Genomic DNA, 16,075 nt, shown 5'->3' with positions numbered 1-16,075 from the left:
GTAGTTCAGGATGTTCAGGAAAACCTTCAAAAAACACACGCTTTTGATTTGTTTTTTATTATCTTTAATAATTCAAAGACAGCGGTGGCGTTAAAAGCCCCGAAACAAGACATTTTATTTTACATGAAGGTTCGTGGTAGGCTGAAAAAAACACATTGGACTTTCTCCAAAAGATGGCACACTTAAAAAAAAAGCATGAAAGACACAATTCTAATGGATAATAAAGGCCCATAGTCGTGTTTAGAGCACAGGTCGTGGTTGTTGTGTCAACAGCAGCCCGAAGCGTTTCTTAATGGTCACGCGATGTCTGGAGAACTTGTCGTCGGGAGAGAAGCGGGCCGGGTGGGCCGAACTCGTGGGCTGCCCCGACGGGTCCACTTTCTGCACGGACAGAAGAGAAACACGATTCAAAATGGTTGAATATCACGGTACTTATTGACCGGATCCTGAACCGTGCCAATATCCAATATCTGGCCAATCACCAATATCTGGCGTAAATATAGTCACAAGTCAGTACTCTAGTATCGCACGATATTATCACGGAGCCCTTGTAGCGGCACGGTATGAATGTGTGTGATAACCGTACAGAACTTTGTTTACAGTAGATAAATGAGCAGTCGTATCCGGACTCACCTTCAGAGTGTAAACTCTGTCGCCACTCTCATTCAGATAAAACTGCAGAAACATCGCGTCGCTCTCACTGTCACACACGAGATTACAATGTAAATAATAGCGTAAAATACTAATCCAAACCAACAACAAATTTATAAATACCACAGCAACTTACAATCACACGTGTACAGACGAACACACTGCTGACCGGATGTGTGGCTACGACGCAGAGGATTGTGGGAAATTGAGTTTTTTTAACCTTTCGACTGAAGTGTTAAGAACGACTGCCACCTATCCTATGTTAAAAAAACAATATGATGAATATAAAAGCACTATTTTTGCGTAATAAAATAAATTATACATAATGTCTACCATCAATAATTTTTGAATATCAGTATTTTGTTGTATCGTCACGAGGACTTTGTTTGTTTTTGAACTGGTTCCGTTTGAAATTCTTATTTATTTGTTGGATCTCAGCAGCGTGTCTGTCCGCGTCTGAAAAGGTTTGTTTAACCTTCGTGTTTTATTATTTTACATCCTTTCTGCATTATTTACTAGATTGCACAATGCTGTATATATAAAACAAACAGTGTCATATCAAATCATTTGAGTCGAATCCTAAACCAAACCCGTTTACAATGAGAAGTTTTAAAGAGAAGCTATTTATCATATTCATCATACTGATTTTTATTTTGTGTATAATCATTATTGGTAATCATTAACTACAATGTCACGCGGTTGATTTGGTATAAATGGTTTGAAGATCAGACATGATGCTGATGCTGCAGTCGAGTTGAACTTTTTAATGTCTTCATTTTACTTCTAATACTTTAGTTCATAAAATGCCGCACCACTGAAATGCTGTTAAATTAATTAAAACTTTATAGACGGCTTAATTCATCTTAACAACATAAACAAACGTTACTGCGCACGCGCACTTTTGTGTGACCCCCTCAACTCAACTTCCGGTTCACATTCCCAAACAATAGAGCGCGTGAAGATTATTTATAATAACAATAAAAAACGAAAAGAATCCTTTCTTTGCTAAACTTGTCTCTACATATTTTGAATTTAGACTGGGATGCCATGCTCAACCGCTAGTGTTCTTTAAATGCGACCGAACTACAAATTGTTTATTTAATAAAAACAAAATTCATCGAATAATTTATTTAATACAAGGATTATAAATTAAAATACAAATGAATATTAACATAAATTAATTAAAATCTAAATGGTTATATTATTACACACTAGCAAAACACAAACCGAAAGTTAACTGGGGCATGGGCGCGCTCGCGGTCCAATGAAACGGTCTATACTGTAATTCACTTTGAACTGCAATAAATATATGTGCTGGTGCCATAATAAAGTATTATAATAGTAAAAAAAAATGTAGCTATCCAAATACATTTTATTTATTTGTTTCTTTGCACATCAAAGGTTTTTAAGAGAATAAAACGATTTCCTTTTGTCACTATAGAGAATCGTTTGTGCAACTGTGTTGGGTCAAACATGTTCTTAAATATAATCTAAAACTGTGTAGACGTTTGTCCATGTTTTATCCAACCATGAGTTGAAACCCGTGGTTTTTGCTACCGTGTTTTTCTTAATGTTTAAACTTTCTGTCTTTAGATGGCAAACTTTCAGTCACTGAATACGTCTGAAGAAGGTGTAGCTCCATCATCTTTACTGGAGCAGTCACTTGAAGACCTGGCGTCAGGGGTGTCTTTTCCATCTCTCTCACATCTCAGATCTCCTGACAGTACTGAGGATGAAGAGGCCGTCCCGTGGATGCACCTGACCTCAGATCATCTGGCTGTATCTCTAGCGAACACTCTGGAGGTTTTCACTGACGTTCCTCTCCATCAATCTGAAGCTCTATCAGAAACATGTGAAGAGACGCTCAGTGATTTCATTGCTGCGTGTTTCCCTGAGTTCTTTCAGCCTTCTGATCAGACACATGACATCATACCTGTCAACACGTCCCACTTTTACTCAGGACATCAGGAGGCGAAGCACGGACACTCCATCCCAACGGCTCCATCCATCAGAGATCCCCATTCATGGCTTCCAAATCCCCCGGCTCACCCGACCCCACAGCGCCCCGCTGTGATGCTCGATGTGACCCGCGCCAACACCCCTCACTTCATTTGTGTACCTCAACCAAACCCCACATCATCTCAACTACACATCGACTACACTCCTTTAGGAGCCAATCACAGCTGTCCAATGCATGGAGCCATCCCTCTGTACCCCTTCTCTCCCTCACGTGTGTTTCCATCTCATCTGTCTGTTGTGACCTCAAATCCAGCTGCTCAGCAACCATGGGAATCCCTCGACAGAGATAAGTCATGGCGCACACACGTGATGACATCAGCAGGATCACTTCATGAGAACTTCAGCGTGTGGCAGAGGTTCTGTGAAACAGCCAAAGAGTTTTACTCCAACAGTCCTCATGTCCAAGCTCTCACTTGTTTCTTCATGTGAGCACACAGACACAACCCAGACTTCTTCTCTCCAAAGACATTTTATTTAAAGGGACACTTCACACAAACGTGAAAAATCTGTCATCATCTGTCATCTCTCCTTCGATTTGTTTGAAATGTGTATTAATGTCTTTGTTTTGATGAACACGGAGAAAGATATTTGGAAGAATGCTTATAACCAGACAGATTTTGACGCCCATAGTAGGTAAAAAAACAATAGTCCTCAAAAGTGCCCCAGAACTGTTTGATGCCATACATTATTTAAAATATCTTCTTTTGAAAATGATTAAGTATTTTTTCCTACTATGGGAGTCAATGGGGGCAAAATCTGTCTGGTTTAAGCTTTCTTCCAAATATCTTTCTCTGTAAAGTATCACTTTAATTTCATAAAACAGCATTCAGAAATCTGTATTTCACTGTCTGAAGTTTATATGTACAATCAAATTTCAATTTGTTATCTTTAAGGGGCGATTCACATTTGGCCTCTTTTGCACACGCAAGTTTGTTTTAAAGACGTTTTAGACGCGTGGCAGGTGCGCGCATATATGGAGCATTTTTCTAAGCGTGTCGACGCCCCATTGAGATGGAAATATTTCAACTTTTTTACATGCGAATTGAGATGCAAAATGTGAATAATGCTGGGTTCACAACAAATGCGAACATCGTAATAATAGTAAAAGTGGCATTTGTGAATGATATGTTGTGATACAGCGGTGTCAACTGTGTTTGTTGTCTCTCTCCTCCGCAGTCATGAGATCGACTCCCTCACGGTTCTTCATTCAGGCTATCGGTTTGATGCTGCGGTGAAAATGGCCATACACAAGTGGGATAAAAAATCACTGTCTGAACGAGAAAAATATTACACGTCCGCTAAGATGTGAGACGGAAATCTCATTAACCTGTCGTCATTAACGGTACGTGTCCTCTCACGTGAGCTCTGTCACTCATGGGATTTGTCATTTCAGGTTTATCAAGTTAGAAGAAGAGGAGAGGAGGTTCATTCAGCACCGCTTCCAGACAAACAAACCCAGAGGTCAGCATTCAGGGCTGCGGGAGAATCCAGAGGTCAAGGACAGGTCAGAGGTCAGTGAGGGGTCAATAAGGTGAACACTGAAGAACGTTTGCGGCACCTCTTCAGCCAGAGAGACTTAATTCTATCGGCTTCCAATTCAACTTAGCCGTAGAGACTGAGAAATGGGAAAGTTCTTTACATGTCACAGCGCATTTATTTTCCATCTGACTGATTAACACACAGAATAGAAAGGAAACGGAAGTAAACTTTTATGACCCAACTCAACTTCCGGTACACATTTACAAACAATAGAGTGCCTTTAAATTGTTTCTGAAAACAATTCAAAGAAACCGAGAAGAAGGGTCACTTGGCTAAACTTGTCTCGCCAATATTTTAAATTTAGACTGTGATACTAAACTCAACCACTAGATGACAGTGTACCATATGGTTTCTTCAAATGCGACTTAACTACAGGACCCATTCAACAAATTGTTTATTTAATAAAATCAACATTTAACAAAATGTTACGAATAATTTATGTAACACAAGGATTATAAAGTGAATTAATAATTAGGAAAGCACCGATAGGATTTTTATGGGCCTATACCAATTTCAAAAAAGAACTATCGTCCAATCCGATACCGATCTTGGTCAATTTCATACAGTACTACACAATATCCCTGGCATAGACTTTCCCGGGGTCTAGGGAAAGTCTATGCCAGGGTACTGGAGAGGAGAATCCGCCGATGGTAGAACCTCGGATTCAGGAGGAGCAGTGTGGTTTTCGTCCCGGCCGTGGAACACTGGACCAGCTCTATACCCTCTCCAGGGTGCTGGAGGGTTCATGGGAGTTTGCCCAACCAATCCACATGTGTTTTGTGGATTTGGAGAAGGCATTCGACTGGCATGTCCCTCGCGGCATCTTGTGGAGGGTGCTCTGGGAGTATGGGATTCGGGACCCTTTGCTAAGGGCTATCCGGTCCCTGTACGACTGGAGCAGGAGCTTGGTTCGCATTACCGGCAGTAAGTCAGACATGTTTCCGGGGCATGTTGGACCCGGCAGGGCCGCCCTTTGTCACCGGTTATGTTTATAATTTTTATGGACAGAATTTCTAGGCGCAGGGTTTGAGGACCACACGATTTCATCTCTGCTCTTTGCGGATGATGTCGTAATGCTGGCCCAATCAGACCAGGACCTTCAGCATGCACTGGGACGGTTTGCAGACGAGTGTGAAGCGGCTGGGATGAGAATCAGCACCTCCAAATCTGAGGCCATGGTTCTCAGTCGGAAAAGGGTGGCTAGCCCACTTCAGGTGGTTGGAGAATTCCTGCCTCAAGTGGAGGAGTTCAAGTATCTGGGGGTCTTGTTCACGAGTGAGGGAAGGATGGAAGGGGAGATTGACAGATGGATCGGTGCAGCTTCTGCAGTAATGCAGTCACTGTACCGGTCTGTCGTGGTGAAGAAGGAGCTGAGCCGCAAGGCGAAGTTCTCGATTTACCGGTCAATCTACATTCCTACTCTCACCTATTCATGAGCTGTGGGTCATGACCGAAAGGACAAGATCCTGGATACATGCGGCCGAAATGAGCTTTCTCCGCAGGGTGGCTGGGCAATCCCTTAGAGATAGGGTGAGAAGCTCGGTCACTCGGGAGGAGCTCAGAGTAGAGCCGCTGCTCCTCCACATCGAGAGGGGTCAGATGAGGTGGCTCGGGCATCTTTTTCGGATGCCCCCTGGACGTCTTCCCTGGAAGGTTCAGTTAATTTTACTGAACATGAATTGGATCCATTTAACATTTTAAAAGAGCCATAAGTGTAAATGTGTTTAAATGTAAGTTAAGATAAAAATACAATAAGACAACATGACAATCTTCAAAGTTGAATTTTGCTATCCAACATTTCTTTTATTTAAAACCTTAACGCAAATTTTACTTAAAATGGATCATTTCTGTGCTCTTGCTATTTACAGAAATTATTTTAGCTCAGTGAAAAAAAATGGATATTCAGACATTCAACTTATTGCCTCCATGCAGTTACTTATTTTTACCCAAGTTACATTTTTATGGATTCTGCGTTTTCTTTTTTTGTGGTGTACAATTATGTTAATATTTGCCGTATCTTACATCTTATGTTTTTTTTTTTTTGCTGTTTTAAGTCTTCTAACATTTAAAAACTAGTTTTGAAATGTGGTTAACTAGACTTTTATATTGACTACGAACTTTTATTTTGACGGCTTGCCGCAAAGTTTGACAGCAGCTTCGTTCAAACGGTAAAATGTGCCTGAGGTAAACTCTGTTAGATCAGCGCTGATTCACTTTATGTGTTCGCGTCCACCAGATTGTAAAAAGTTCACTACAGTTAGTTACACAAAACCACAACACACATTCACACGCAGATTGCATAATTAAACAGCAGCTGAATAAATATTAGTGCTATTTATAGCACAATTTGAAGTGTATAAGCTGTTCAGTGGTACTTTCTGGCGTGTTTGCTATTTGTCATGCTACATCGGTGAATCCCTAATAATAATACAAATTAAAATTAACATAAATTAAATAAAATATAAACAGTTATATTAATAATTAAAAGTTAATTGGGGGTCGCGTCCGATGAAACGGTCTATTATAATAAATTCCGTTTTTAAACGTGCTGTATTTCTAAAGATCTGTGTGCTCTTCAGGTTGGACGAGAGATGGAGACGATGAACACGAGCTCTCTGTTCTCCAAACGCCCAAACACAGCGCGCGAGTGAGAGGTCTGTGCACATCCGGTCATGAGTTCAGCAGAACATTACAGACTGAATCGTTTCTCTGAGAACAAACGCTTGGCGCCAAACTGTTGTTTCATATCTTACAGAACGCTGACGGAGAGAAGATCTTGAAAAGAGTGAAACGACACGTCGAGGGAACGTGATGGATCCAGATGTTCTCACAGATGTACGGAGAGCGAAGAGCTTTATTAACCGCGCAAAAGCATATCAGACGACACGTGACGTCACATAAAAACATCGTTCATAGGAGTTCATAGTCAATACTTATATTTGAAGCACGTGTATCTTTTTAATGTTACATTAGGAATAAAGCTTTTATAAAAGTGTGCATTAATTATTAATAAGTCTTTTACAAATGCATTATGAAAGCAGTAATAACTGGTGTACGCAGAAAACCAATGGAGCGTAAACGAGACACCTAGCGGCCGTTGGTGGTATAGAGGTTCAAAAATCAAAGAAGCATTGTTTGTATTATTTCAGGTTGGAATTTAAAATAACTTTTTTGTAAAAGTGGCTTGATAATCTGACAACTTAAAAAAAAACATTTTTGGGAAATAAAACAAGTTTTTCAATAGACTTAAACTATTATAACTATTTTACGTCATTGGTCCAGTGACAGTTCTTAAATAAACTATTCAATGTCTTCTTTAAAACAAGACATAGACCAAAGCAGTCCAGAGTTTACATTATTTAAAGGTTGAAATCACTCACCTGCAAAAAAGGGAATAAAGTATTACTTATATAAAAATATGGTTGATTTGGTTTATAATTTATTAGCCAATACTTACAATACACATTCGTAGAATTTGAATAAATGATGAAAAAATATGAAAGGACCAAAGGAGACAACAGATTATTATTTAGAAATTTTAATATATTAAAGTATAAAATGCTATATGTGGCTTGATTTCTACGGCGGAACAAAGTCTCTTGGTTTTCTAGTGAACAATAAAACTATTAAATAAACATACAAATCCTTCAAACGCCATTTAAAAAAATACAGATTTATGCTTCAAGGCACATAACAGTTACAGTAGTGATACGTTTACAATATTTTCAACAGGAATGTCAGTCAAATAACAAATGACACAGACTCGTATCTCCTGCATGAATGCGCGTTCCCTCGTCATGTGAAAATACACGACCGAACCAATACTTACAACTCACACGTGTTCAAACATTCACAAAAGACTTCATGACATCACTTCAGGAAATGATTGTTAGTCTTATGGCCCTTGTTCATTCCGTTCACAATACCGTTGTGGTTTCCGTCAGCTGTGGTGAGTCCGTTGAAGCGCAGACAGTCTGTCAGTAGTTTACGATAAACCGGATGCGTCATCAATATGTTTTGAAGAGAAGCTTTGGGAGATACATTTACAGTAAGAATCCAATGCTGAACATCTCTTCTCAAACACAGATATATTGTGATCATAAACTGAAGGAACGTTACCCTCTGTTGGTCGCCCCCTGCTGGTCAGTGCGCTGTACATCTCTGTGATGTCATACTGAGGCACGCCCACCAGCACGCCCATCAGAGCAGACAGGTCATCAGCGCTCAACAAGCCGTCCTCATCACTGTCATACCACTGTGTGCACACATTCATTATATGAAGCATTGGGTCAACAGACACACACACACACAAATGCACACACATGTACAGACACACATACAAACACGCACAGACACACACACACACAGATGCACACACACAAACACAGACACACAAATACGCACACACACATACAAACACAAAATGCCCACCACACAAACAAGTACAGACAAACGTATATGCGCACACACATGCACATTCATGGACACACAAACAAACACACACACACACGTATGTTTTATTATCTCTGTGGGGACACTCCATAGGTGTAATGAGTTGTATAATGTATATTTTATCCCCTAACCCAACCCCTAAACCTTAAGATCACACACACACATGCACAAACATGAACATTCATGGACACAAACATGCACAGACACACGCACACACATGAACACAGCATTCACACAGAAACACGCTCACAAACTAACATGCACACACAAACACGCACACCATACACACAAACGCTAACAAACACAGAAACAGACACCAACACGCACGTACACAAATGCACAATCATGCAAAAACACATAAACATACATGCACACACACACACACTTACTGTGAATGCTGTGTGTAAGAGAGACTCCAGACTTGTGAAACCAGAAACAGCTGAAACACTCACACAGATGTGTTTCAGATCCACTGTGTCGTCCTGTAAACGCACACAGACACAAGTTTCTTTATTTCTGCCTGTTTGTCATTTCTGGAGATCGACACATTTCGAGCAGACAGGTCATCAGACTCAAACGCTCATCAGATTTGTTCCACAGAACATCACGTTACCTTTGAGTAAAGCGAGCAGATCTTCAGTGCCGTGTTCCTGTCCGTCAGTCCCAGAAGAGAGGTCAGGTGATCTGCCATTACCACGGTACTGTGTCCTGAGCGACAGCTGTCAATCATAGTGTTCATCAGCGCCTCCACGTGAGCGTCAGTGAAACTGCAGACGACAATGGATTGATTATACCTGACTGTGGTTTCATACAAAGCTGATGTTGTGATGTTTTAGGGGGGTACCCGTGCCGGCGGAGCAGTCGGAGGGTCTCCAGAGCCGGAGATTCCAGAGGCAGCGAGAGACCTCCAAGCTTTCTGACAGGAAAACGTCCATCCATCACGTAATCTGTGGCTGGAACACCCAGAGCGCTACAACACACACAAAACAAGACAATAGAAAAACAAGACAATCCAGTAAGAAATGAATGAAGAAGGCAATCCCAGAATGCACCGTGACCCGTCCGTTAACTTACTTTGCCATGAGCTTCTGCACATTCTCGGCATACACATCAGGGTTGTCTTTCTCTTCTTCAGATGGTGTGTAGACGGGCAGAAACTGGAAGTAAAGATGAAAGGATTATTGAGAAAGTCAGGATTTGATTGGCTCATGGTCATGTCATGAAACGCACAACAGGACCACCTACTTCCACAGTGACGCTGGTGTAGAGCTGAGACAAAGTGTGCCACAGAGCTGCAAGCCTAAAAATACAAGACAAAAACATTGACAACACAACACAACACAACACGACAGAGAGAGAATTTCAGATTTGAAACAAATCCTTCTTACCAAGTCGTTCCCTTCCACGTCCAACGAACTGTGTCCTGGAAAATAACCAAAGGATTTGTTTTTGATTTGCGTCATTATCATCATAATCAAACCATGAGGTGGAAACAGAGCACTAGTGAAGAACATCACTGTTGATCTAGAACATAATTGTGTTATTTCTATTGAAGCATGATCATATTTATATCACATTACTCATCATTCAGTTTGTGTTTTAAAGATCAGTGCACGCACACTCACACACATAGAAAAATAGACAGACACACACACGGACAGACAGACAAACACACACAAACAGACCGACACACATACACAATAACGAATGCATGCACACACAAAAACACACACAAACACAGACAGACACACACACGCACACACACACGGACAGACAGACAAACACACACAAACAGACCGACACACATACACAATAACGAATGCGCGCACACACAAAAACACACACAAACACAGACAGACACACACACATGGACAGACAGACAAACACACACAAACAGACCGACACACATACACAATAACGAATGCGCGCACACACAAAAACACACACAAACACAGACAGACACACACACATGGACAGACAGACAAACACACACACACAGACCGACACACATACACAATAACGAATGCGTGCACACACACAAAAACACACACAAACACAGACAGACACACACACACACACACACAGACCGACACACATACACAATAACGAATGCACACACACACACAAATACACACACAAACACAGACAGACACACACACATGGACAGACAGACAAACACACACACACAGACCGACACACATACACAATAACGAATGCGCGCACACACAAAAACACACACAAACACAGACAGACACACACACATGGACAGACAGACAAACACACACACACACAGACCGACACACATACACAATAACGAATGCGCGCACACACAAAAACACACACAAACACAGACAGACACACACACATGGACAGACAGACAAACAAACACAGACAAACACACACAGACCGACACACATACACAATAACGAATGCGCGCACACACAAAAACACACACAAACACACACACACACGGACCGACACACAAACACACAAAATGACTGCGCGCACACCCACAAAGACAGACACACACAAATACAGACAGACAGACACTCACACACACACACACAGACACACAAACGAATGTGTTCTTCTGTTATGTAAACAGAGCTTATTTTATGTTTCCATCCCCTCCGGACCCCCGGACCGTCACTCACAGTGTTATTGGGATAGTGCAGTAACACGGGCTGAACGGGAACACCAGCCAGAAACGCACCTGTCGAGAGAGACAAACACTGACGTTCAGTGATGTGTAAAGTACGCCAAAAAATAACTTTGGTAGAAGTGAAAGTGACATCTTAGAATATGAATTGAGTAAAAGTCTTAAAGCATCAGATAAATATTGTACTTAATATCTTTTGTAGTAACATAAATGCTTAGGAGAAATATATCAGAGTAAAAGTATACATTTTGTTCAGGACATGTAGTGGAGATAAAGTCTGCAGAATTATAAAGACACAAGAACTCCCACATAATACAAGCCACGCCCACTCATTTTCGCCTTTGAAATTCCTTCGCAAAACGATCGCAATTTCCGGTTCACTGGGACTTTAAAGCCCCAGTGAAATAAAAAAATGACAATTCATATTTTTTTATGAAATATTGCAGCGTTTTGTTTAATTCATGTGTCCTAAAATCGGAAAATGCACTTGCGCCCTGAAATGACGTTAATAAGACGGCTTGGACAGAGCATCCATTAACTCCTCCCCTTCAACTGTCAGTCTGCTGCCAGCTCCATTTCAAAATGCAACAGCTGTTTTACACATCCAATCAATTCACAGAGAAAGACAAAAGCCACACCCACTATTTTTCTCTTTTGAAGTTCCTTTTTGAAGAATACGGATCGCAACTTCAGCTTCACGTGGACTTTAAGTAATGTACTCAAGTATTTTTACTTTGCTGACATCCTGTTCATGTCTGACAGATTTATGGTTATGAAATTGTTCAATTTCTGTCCAATCCCAAGCTTTCTACAGTGAGAATTGATTGGTTGTTTCATGTTGAGACACAGGTGATGGTCATGAGCTCCACAAACACGTACCGGGCTTGAATTTGATCAGCACTCGACCGTTAGTCGTCGTTCCCTCTGGAAACATCAACATCTACATAGAGACAGAAAAGTCAATAGAAGTCAGAAACACAAACACCTCGCTCATGTGTAATGTGTGTGTGTACCTGGGGCCAGCGGCCATCAGACGTGACTCTCTCACGGATCTGTGAAACACATTTCTTTCTGGATTCAGGATCTTTTCTGTTCACCATGACTGCCTGATTAAACTCCAACAATGCTGAAACACACGAAGATTACAGTCGTTCCTTTCTATAAAACAACAATAAACAAGCAACCTTCTGGTAAAATCCTTAGAAAAACCCTGGTTAAGCCACCCCATCCGATTGGCTGTTGCTGTCACATGACAAAGGCATCTGCCGCTCACCTCCTATCACAGGTAATCTGATGTTCTCCGAGCGGGACACTACGGTGGGCAGGCCGGTGACGGGCAGCACCAACATGTCCAGAAAAGTGCTGTGAGGAGCCACGACCAACACCGGAGCTTCCTTCAGATCCGCCTGACGTCCCTTCACTTTAATCCACAGGAATCCCATGCAGAAGTAGGCGGCCCGGCTGAGGAACACCATGATGGGAAGAAAGAACCACTGACGCCAGCCCTGCACCGGCACCTCACGCTCCGCCTCCGAGAGACCGGCCAATCGCAGTCGTGCTACGGGCCACATCAGCAGGAGGAAGAGGGTAGTGAGCATGGCGCGGATGGGAAACAGAATCCAGCCCAGCAGAATTCCCTAAAAAACAAAAACATGCTTATTGACGCATTCATTTCAACAACGTAAACAAACGTGACCCCAACTGAACTTCCGGTTCACATTCACACACACAATAGAGCGCCTGTAGATTGTTTCTGATAACAATGAAAAGAAACCAAAAAGAAGGGTCACGTGACTAAACTTGTCTCGCCAATATTTTGAATTTAGACTGCGATACCAAGCTCAACCGCTAGATGTCAGTGTATCATACGGTTTCTTTAAATTCGCCTTCAACCGGAGTGTAATACAACAGAAATAGTTATTATTAAACACCAGCAAAACACAAACCGGAAGTTAAATGACCCCACCCTAACCCTTTTATAACAGCTAAAGCTGCTGTCAGACTTGACTTTGAGCATGCGCAGATCGTTCGGACGGTGGTACGAAGATGGACGGGCGCGAATCCTCCATTTTTTTTTACATTTTATTTTTTATAAGTGAATTTAAATTGACATATTTGTTTAAGCATCAAACAAATACCATTACAAGAGATATAAGGTTGGGGGAAAAAAAGTTGAACAAAAAAACAACAATAATGGACAAACAATTTTCCAGCCAAAATACACAAATATATAAACAACAAAATAAATGATACTAATTAAACGTATATATATATATATATCACAGAGCATCATGTGGTAAGAGGCGAGATATTTTGAAAAAAAAATGTCCATAAACATGAATAATTTATAGATTATTTTAAAGTCTCCATTTCTAACAAAAACAAATTACAGTTAAGTCCAGAGTTTGTGATCTTTTTTAACAAATCTATTTCTGTACAGTGAGGTCATGCTGTGACGGCAGTTTAAGGGCTTTAAAACCCCCTCAGCCGTTATAAAATGATCTGTAACACACTGCTTCGCGGGACTTGTTGCTTTTATATAACGGATATCCATACGGGTAGCAAGGTTTCATAAAATAAAGTAAATAAAGTGATATTTAGGCTGTGTAAACCGTTATAAACCGTGGTAATTAATAACATCTTAGAAATCGCCTCAGCCAATCAGAATCAACGACCGGAACTGACCGTCTTATAAAGTCATTTATTGGTGGTCTGACAAAACAAATGACGAATGAATGAACAACATCAAACTTTTCTTATTGGATCAATCGTAAAATTTAGATTTTAAACAGATTCGTTCCTCAGTCAGAACAGGAGTGAATAACACACATTTTTATGGAGTATCGTGTTTGTTTCGACCCTGTTTCAGTCTGAACTAATGCCTGTGTGAACCGGTTTGCTCAGAAAATGTGGAGAACTGTTGGACAGAACGTACTCAAGTATTGTTTCGTCACGGTGTCTTATATTTAGTTAAACATGAGATCATCTTTAAATCCGATATAAAGTCTGAAAGTTTACCCTGCTGAAAAACAAACAATCGATGACTGAACGCCTCATGTTTTTAATGGTTATATTGGGAATTGTATTGGTTTTAATAGAACCTATGAGGATCTCAGCGTGTCATTTTCTCCAGTGTTGATTGTGTTGGTGAGATGTTGTCTGAAGTTCAAACCTCCTGGAATAAGATCTGAAGCACATCGCACGGGTTTCTTCTGCTGGTAAACAGACGATATTTCTTTGGTCACCGTGATATGACTTTGTGACCACGTTCTGAGGACGTCTCCACGTTCCGGTTCTTAAATGTTTTGCTAAAGTTTCAGACACGTAGGCACGTCCTCAAATAACGTCGTGAATCAGATAACCTGGACACTGATCATTTATTCATGACGTCATTATATGCAAAATTTATGATCAGAGAAAAAATGTTATATTGTCACAACGAATGCTGTTAATACGACTTTTCACAGCGATTAATCTGGAGTTTATTAACTAAAATACAACGATTAAAACTGCGTTTTATGTATTTATTGTTCGATCTGTTCTGCAAGTGCGGCGAAATAAAAAAACCCGAGGAAAACGTCCCATAATTTTACTGTAGTTGAAACCAGAAAGCATAGTTACTGCCGTAAAACAATGGTTATCACAAATTAACCTCGGATTTGATATAAAGAATATAGGAAACGATGGTTACTGTAATAAAATCGTGGGTTTTCCCAAGCAATCAATGCACCAAAAAAACACTTGTACCACACAAAAGAACATGGTTCATTTTCGTAAGGGAATGCAGTTTTTCATGAAATATTGCGGCGTTTATTGTAAATAGTTTATCGATGTGCGTCATGACGCATTTTTGTCTTGGATACGTTAGTGTTTACACTTTCACGTCTGTCGAACGGGTATCTTGGAACATTCCAAAAAGGGGCTTCACTGTAGTATCTATACAGAACAAGTGTTATAATGACAGCAAGATCATAAACTATCACCATGGCAACAGCTTTCAATATACTATTCAAACGGATTTTGAGACACTGTAGTGTTTTTAACCTTAAACATTAATGTACCAGACAGTATTGATCAATTCAAGATAGATGACGCAACAGTACTGTAGGAAACATCAACAACACTTGGTAGACAATAGAAGAGTAAACACAGCACAGAAAGTTTATTACTCATGATGAGAGTCAACACGAAGTTTAAGTAGTTAGACGTTAAACATATTTGTCCAATGATGTACACCAGGAGATGACGGAGACATCCAGTTGTTGTGTGCGTCACTCCATCGCACACACAAACACACACATGGCGCCGCTGAACACGTGTAACTGAATTAGAAGATACAAATCTTACCCGAATCCTCAGAGCCGTTGATATATCCACGAAATTAATGAACGGGTGACGAGCTCGTCCATCATCACAGCTCAACGTCATCACGGCACACGTAGATAAACACACGCGCGCTCGCGCACACACACACAAATCACAACGAACGCGGAGATCCGAGTGAAACTACAGTCCTGCGCTCGGAAGATCCCACATCAATAAAACGAACTGCCGGGGATGATTAAACAAGTAAAGAAGAGCACTGACGTGCGATCGACCTCCGACATCGAGTGAGCTCGCGCAACTCTAACAAACTGATATTTACACTCCCTGCGACCACGCCCCCCCTGGAACGCGCAGCTATTCCCTCTGACCACGCCCCCTTCAACACGCCGCTCCACAGAAACTCAATCTCGCGCGTTAATCACTGCACAC

At 41.0% G+C, this 16,075-nt stretch overlaps 2 protein-coding genes across 2 annotated transcripts; one reads left to right on the top strand and one right to left on the bottom strand.

Moving 5' to 3' along the window:
- The first annotated feature begins 822 nt into the window (after window positions 1-822).
- Window positions 823-7,498, top strand: LOC130436499 (uncharacterized). Its single transcript, XM_056767221.1, has 6 exons — window positions 823-1,115; window positions 2,245-3,095; window positions 3,847-3,975; window positions 4,064-4,181; window positions 6,789-6,863; window positions 6,965-7,498. The coding sequence occupies exons 2-5, from the start codon at window positions 2,245-2,247 to the stop codon at window positions 6,858-6,860; spliced, it is 1,170 nt and encodes a 389-aa protein (XP_056623199.1). The 5' UTR covers window positions 823-1,115; the 3' UTR covers window positions 6,861-6,863; window positions 6,965-7,498.
- Window positions 7,499-7,731: 233 nt separating this feature from the next.
- Window positions 7,732-15,975, bottom strand: LOC130435752 (lysophospholipid acyltransferase LPCAT4-like). Its single transcript, XM_056766612.1, has 13 exons — window positions 15,668-15,975; window positions 12,594-12,957; window positions 12,334-12,446; window positions 12,200-12,260; window positions 11,316-11,374; window positions 10,050-10,084; window positions 9,907-9,961; window positions 9,736-9,818; window positions 9,506-9,631; window positions 9,275-9,428; window positions 9,051-9,143; window positions 8,329-8,464; window positions 7,732-8,237 (listed from the first exon to the last, which is right to left on the bottom strand). Exons 1-13 carry the CDS (start codon window positions 15,746-15,748, stop codon window positions 8,080-8,082), a joined length of 1,518 nt encoding a protein of 505 aa, XP_056622590.1. The 5' UTR covers window positions 15,749-15,975; the 3' UTR covers window positions 7,732-8,079.
- Between the last annotated feature and the right edge of the window lie 100 nt (window positions 15,976-16,075).

Source organism: Triplophysa dalaica, chromosome 1 (genome assembly GCF_015846415.1).
Source record: "Triplophysa dalaica isolate WHDGS20190420 chromosome 1, ASM1584641v1, whole genome shotgun sequence".
Taxonomy (NCBI): domain Eukaryota; kingdom Metazoa; phylum Chordata; class Actinopteri; order Cypriniformes; family Nemacheilidae; genus Triplophysa; species Triplophysa dalaica.
The sequence above is the reverse complement of the archived record's forward strand: the minus strand, read 5'-3'. Positions and strand labels throughout refer to the sequence as shown.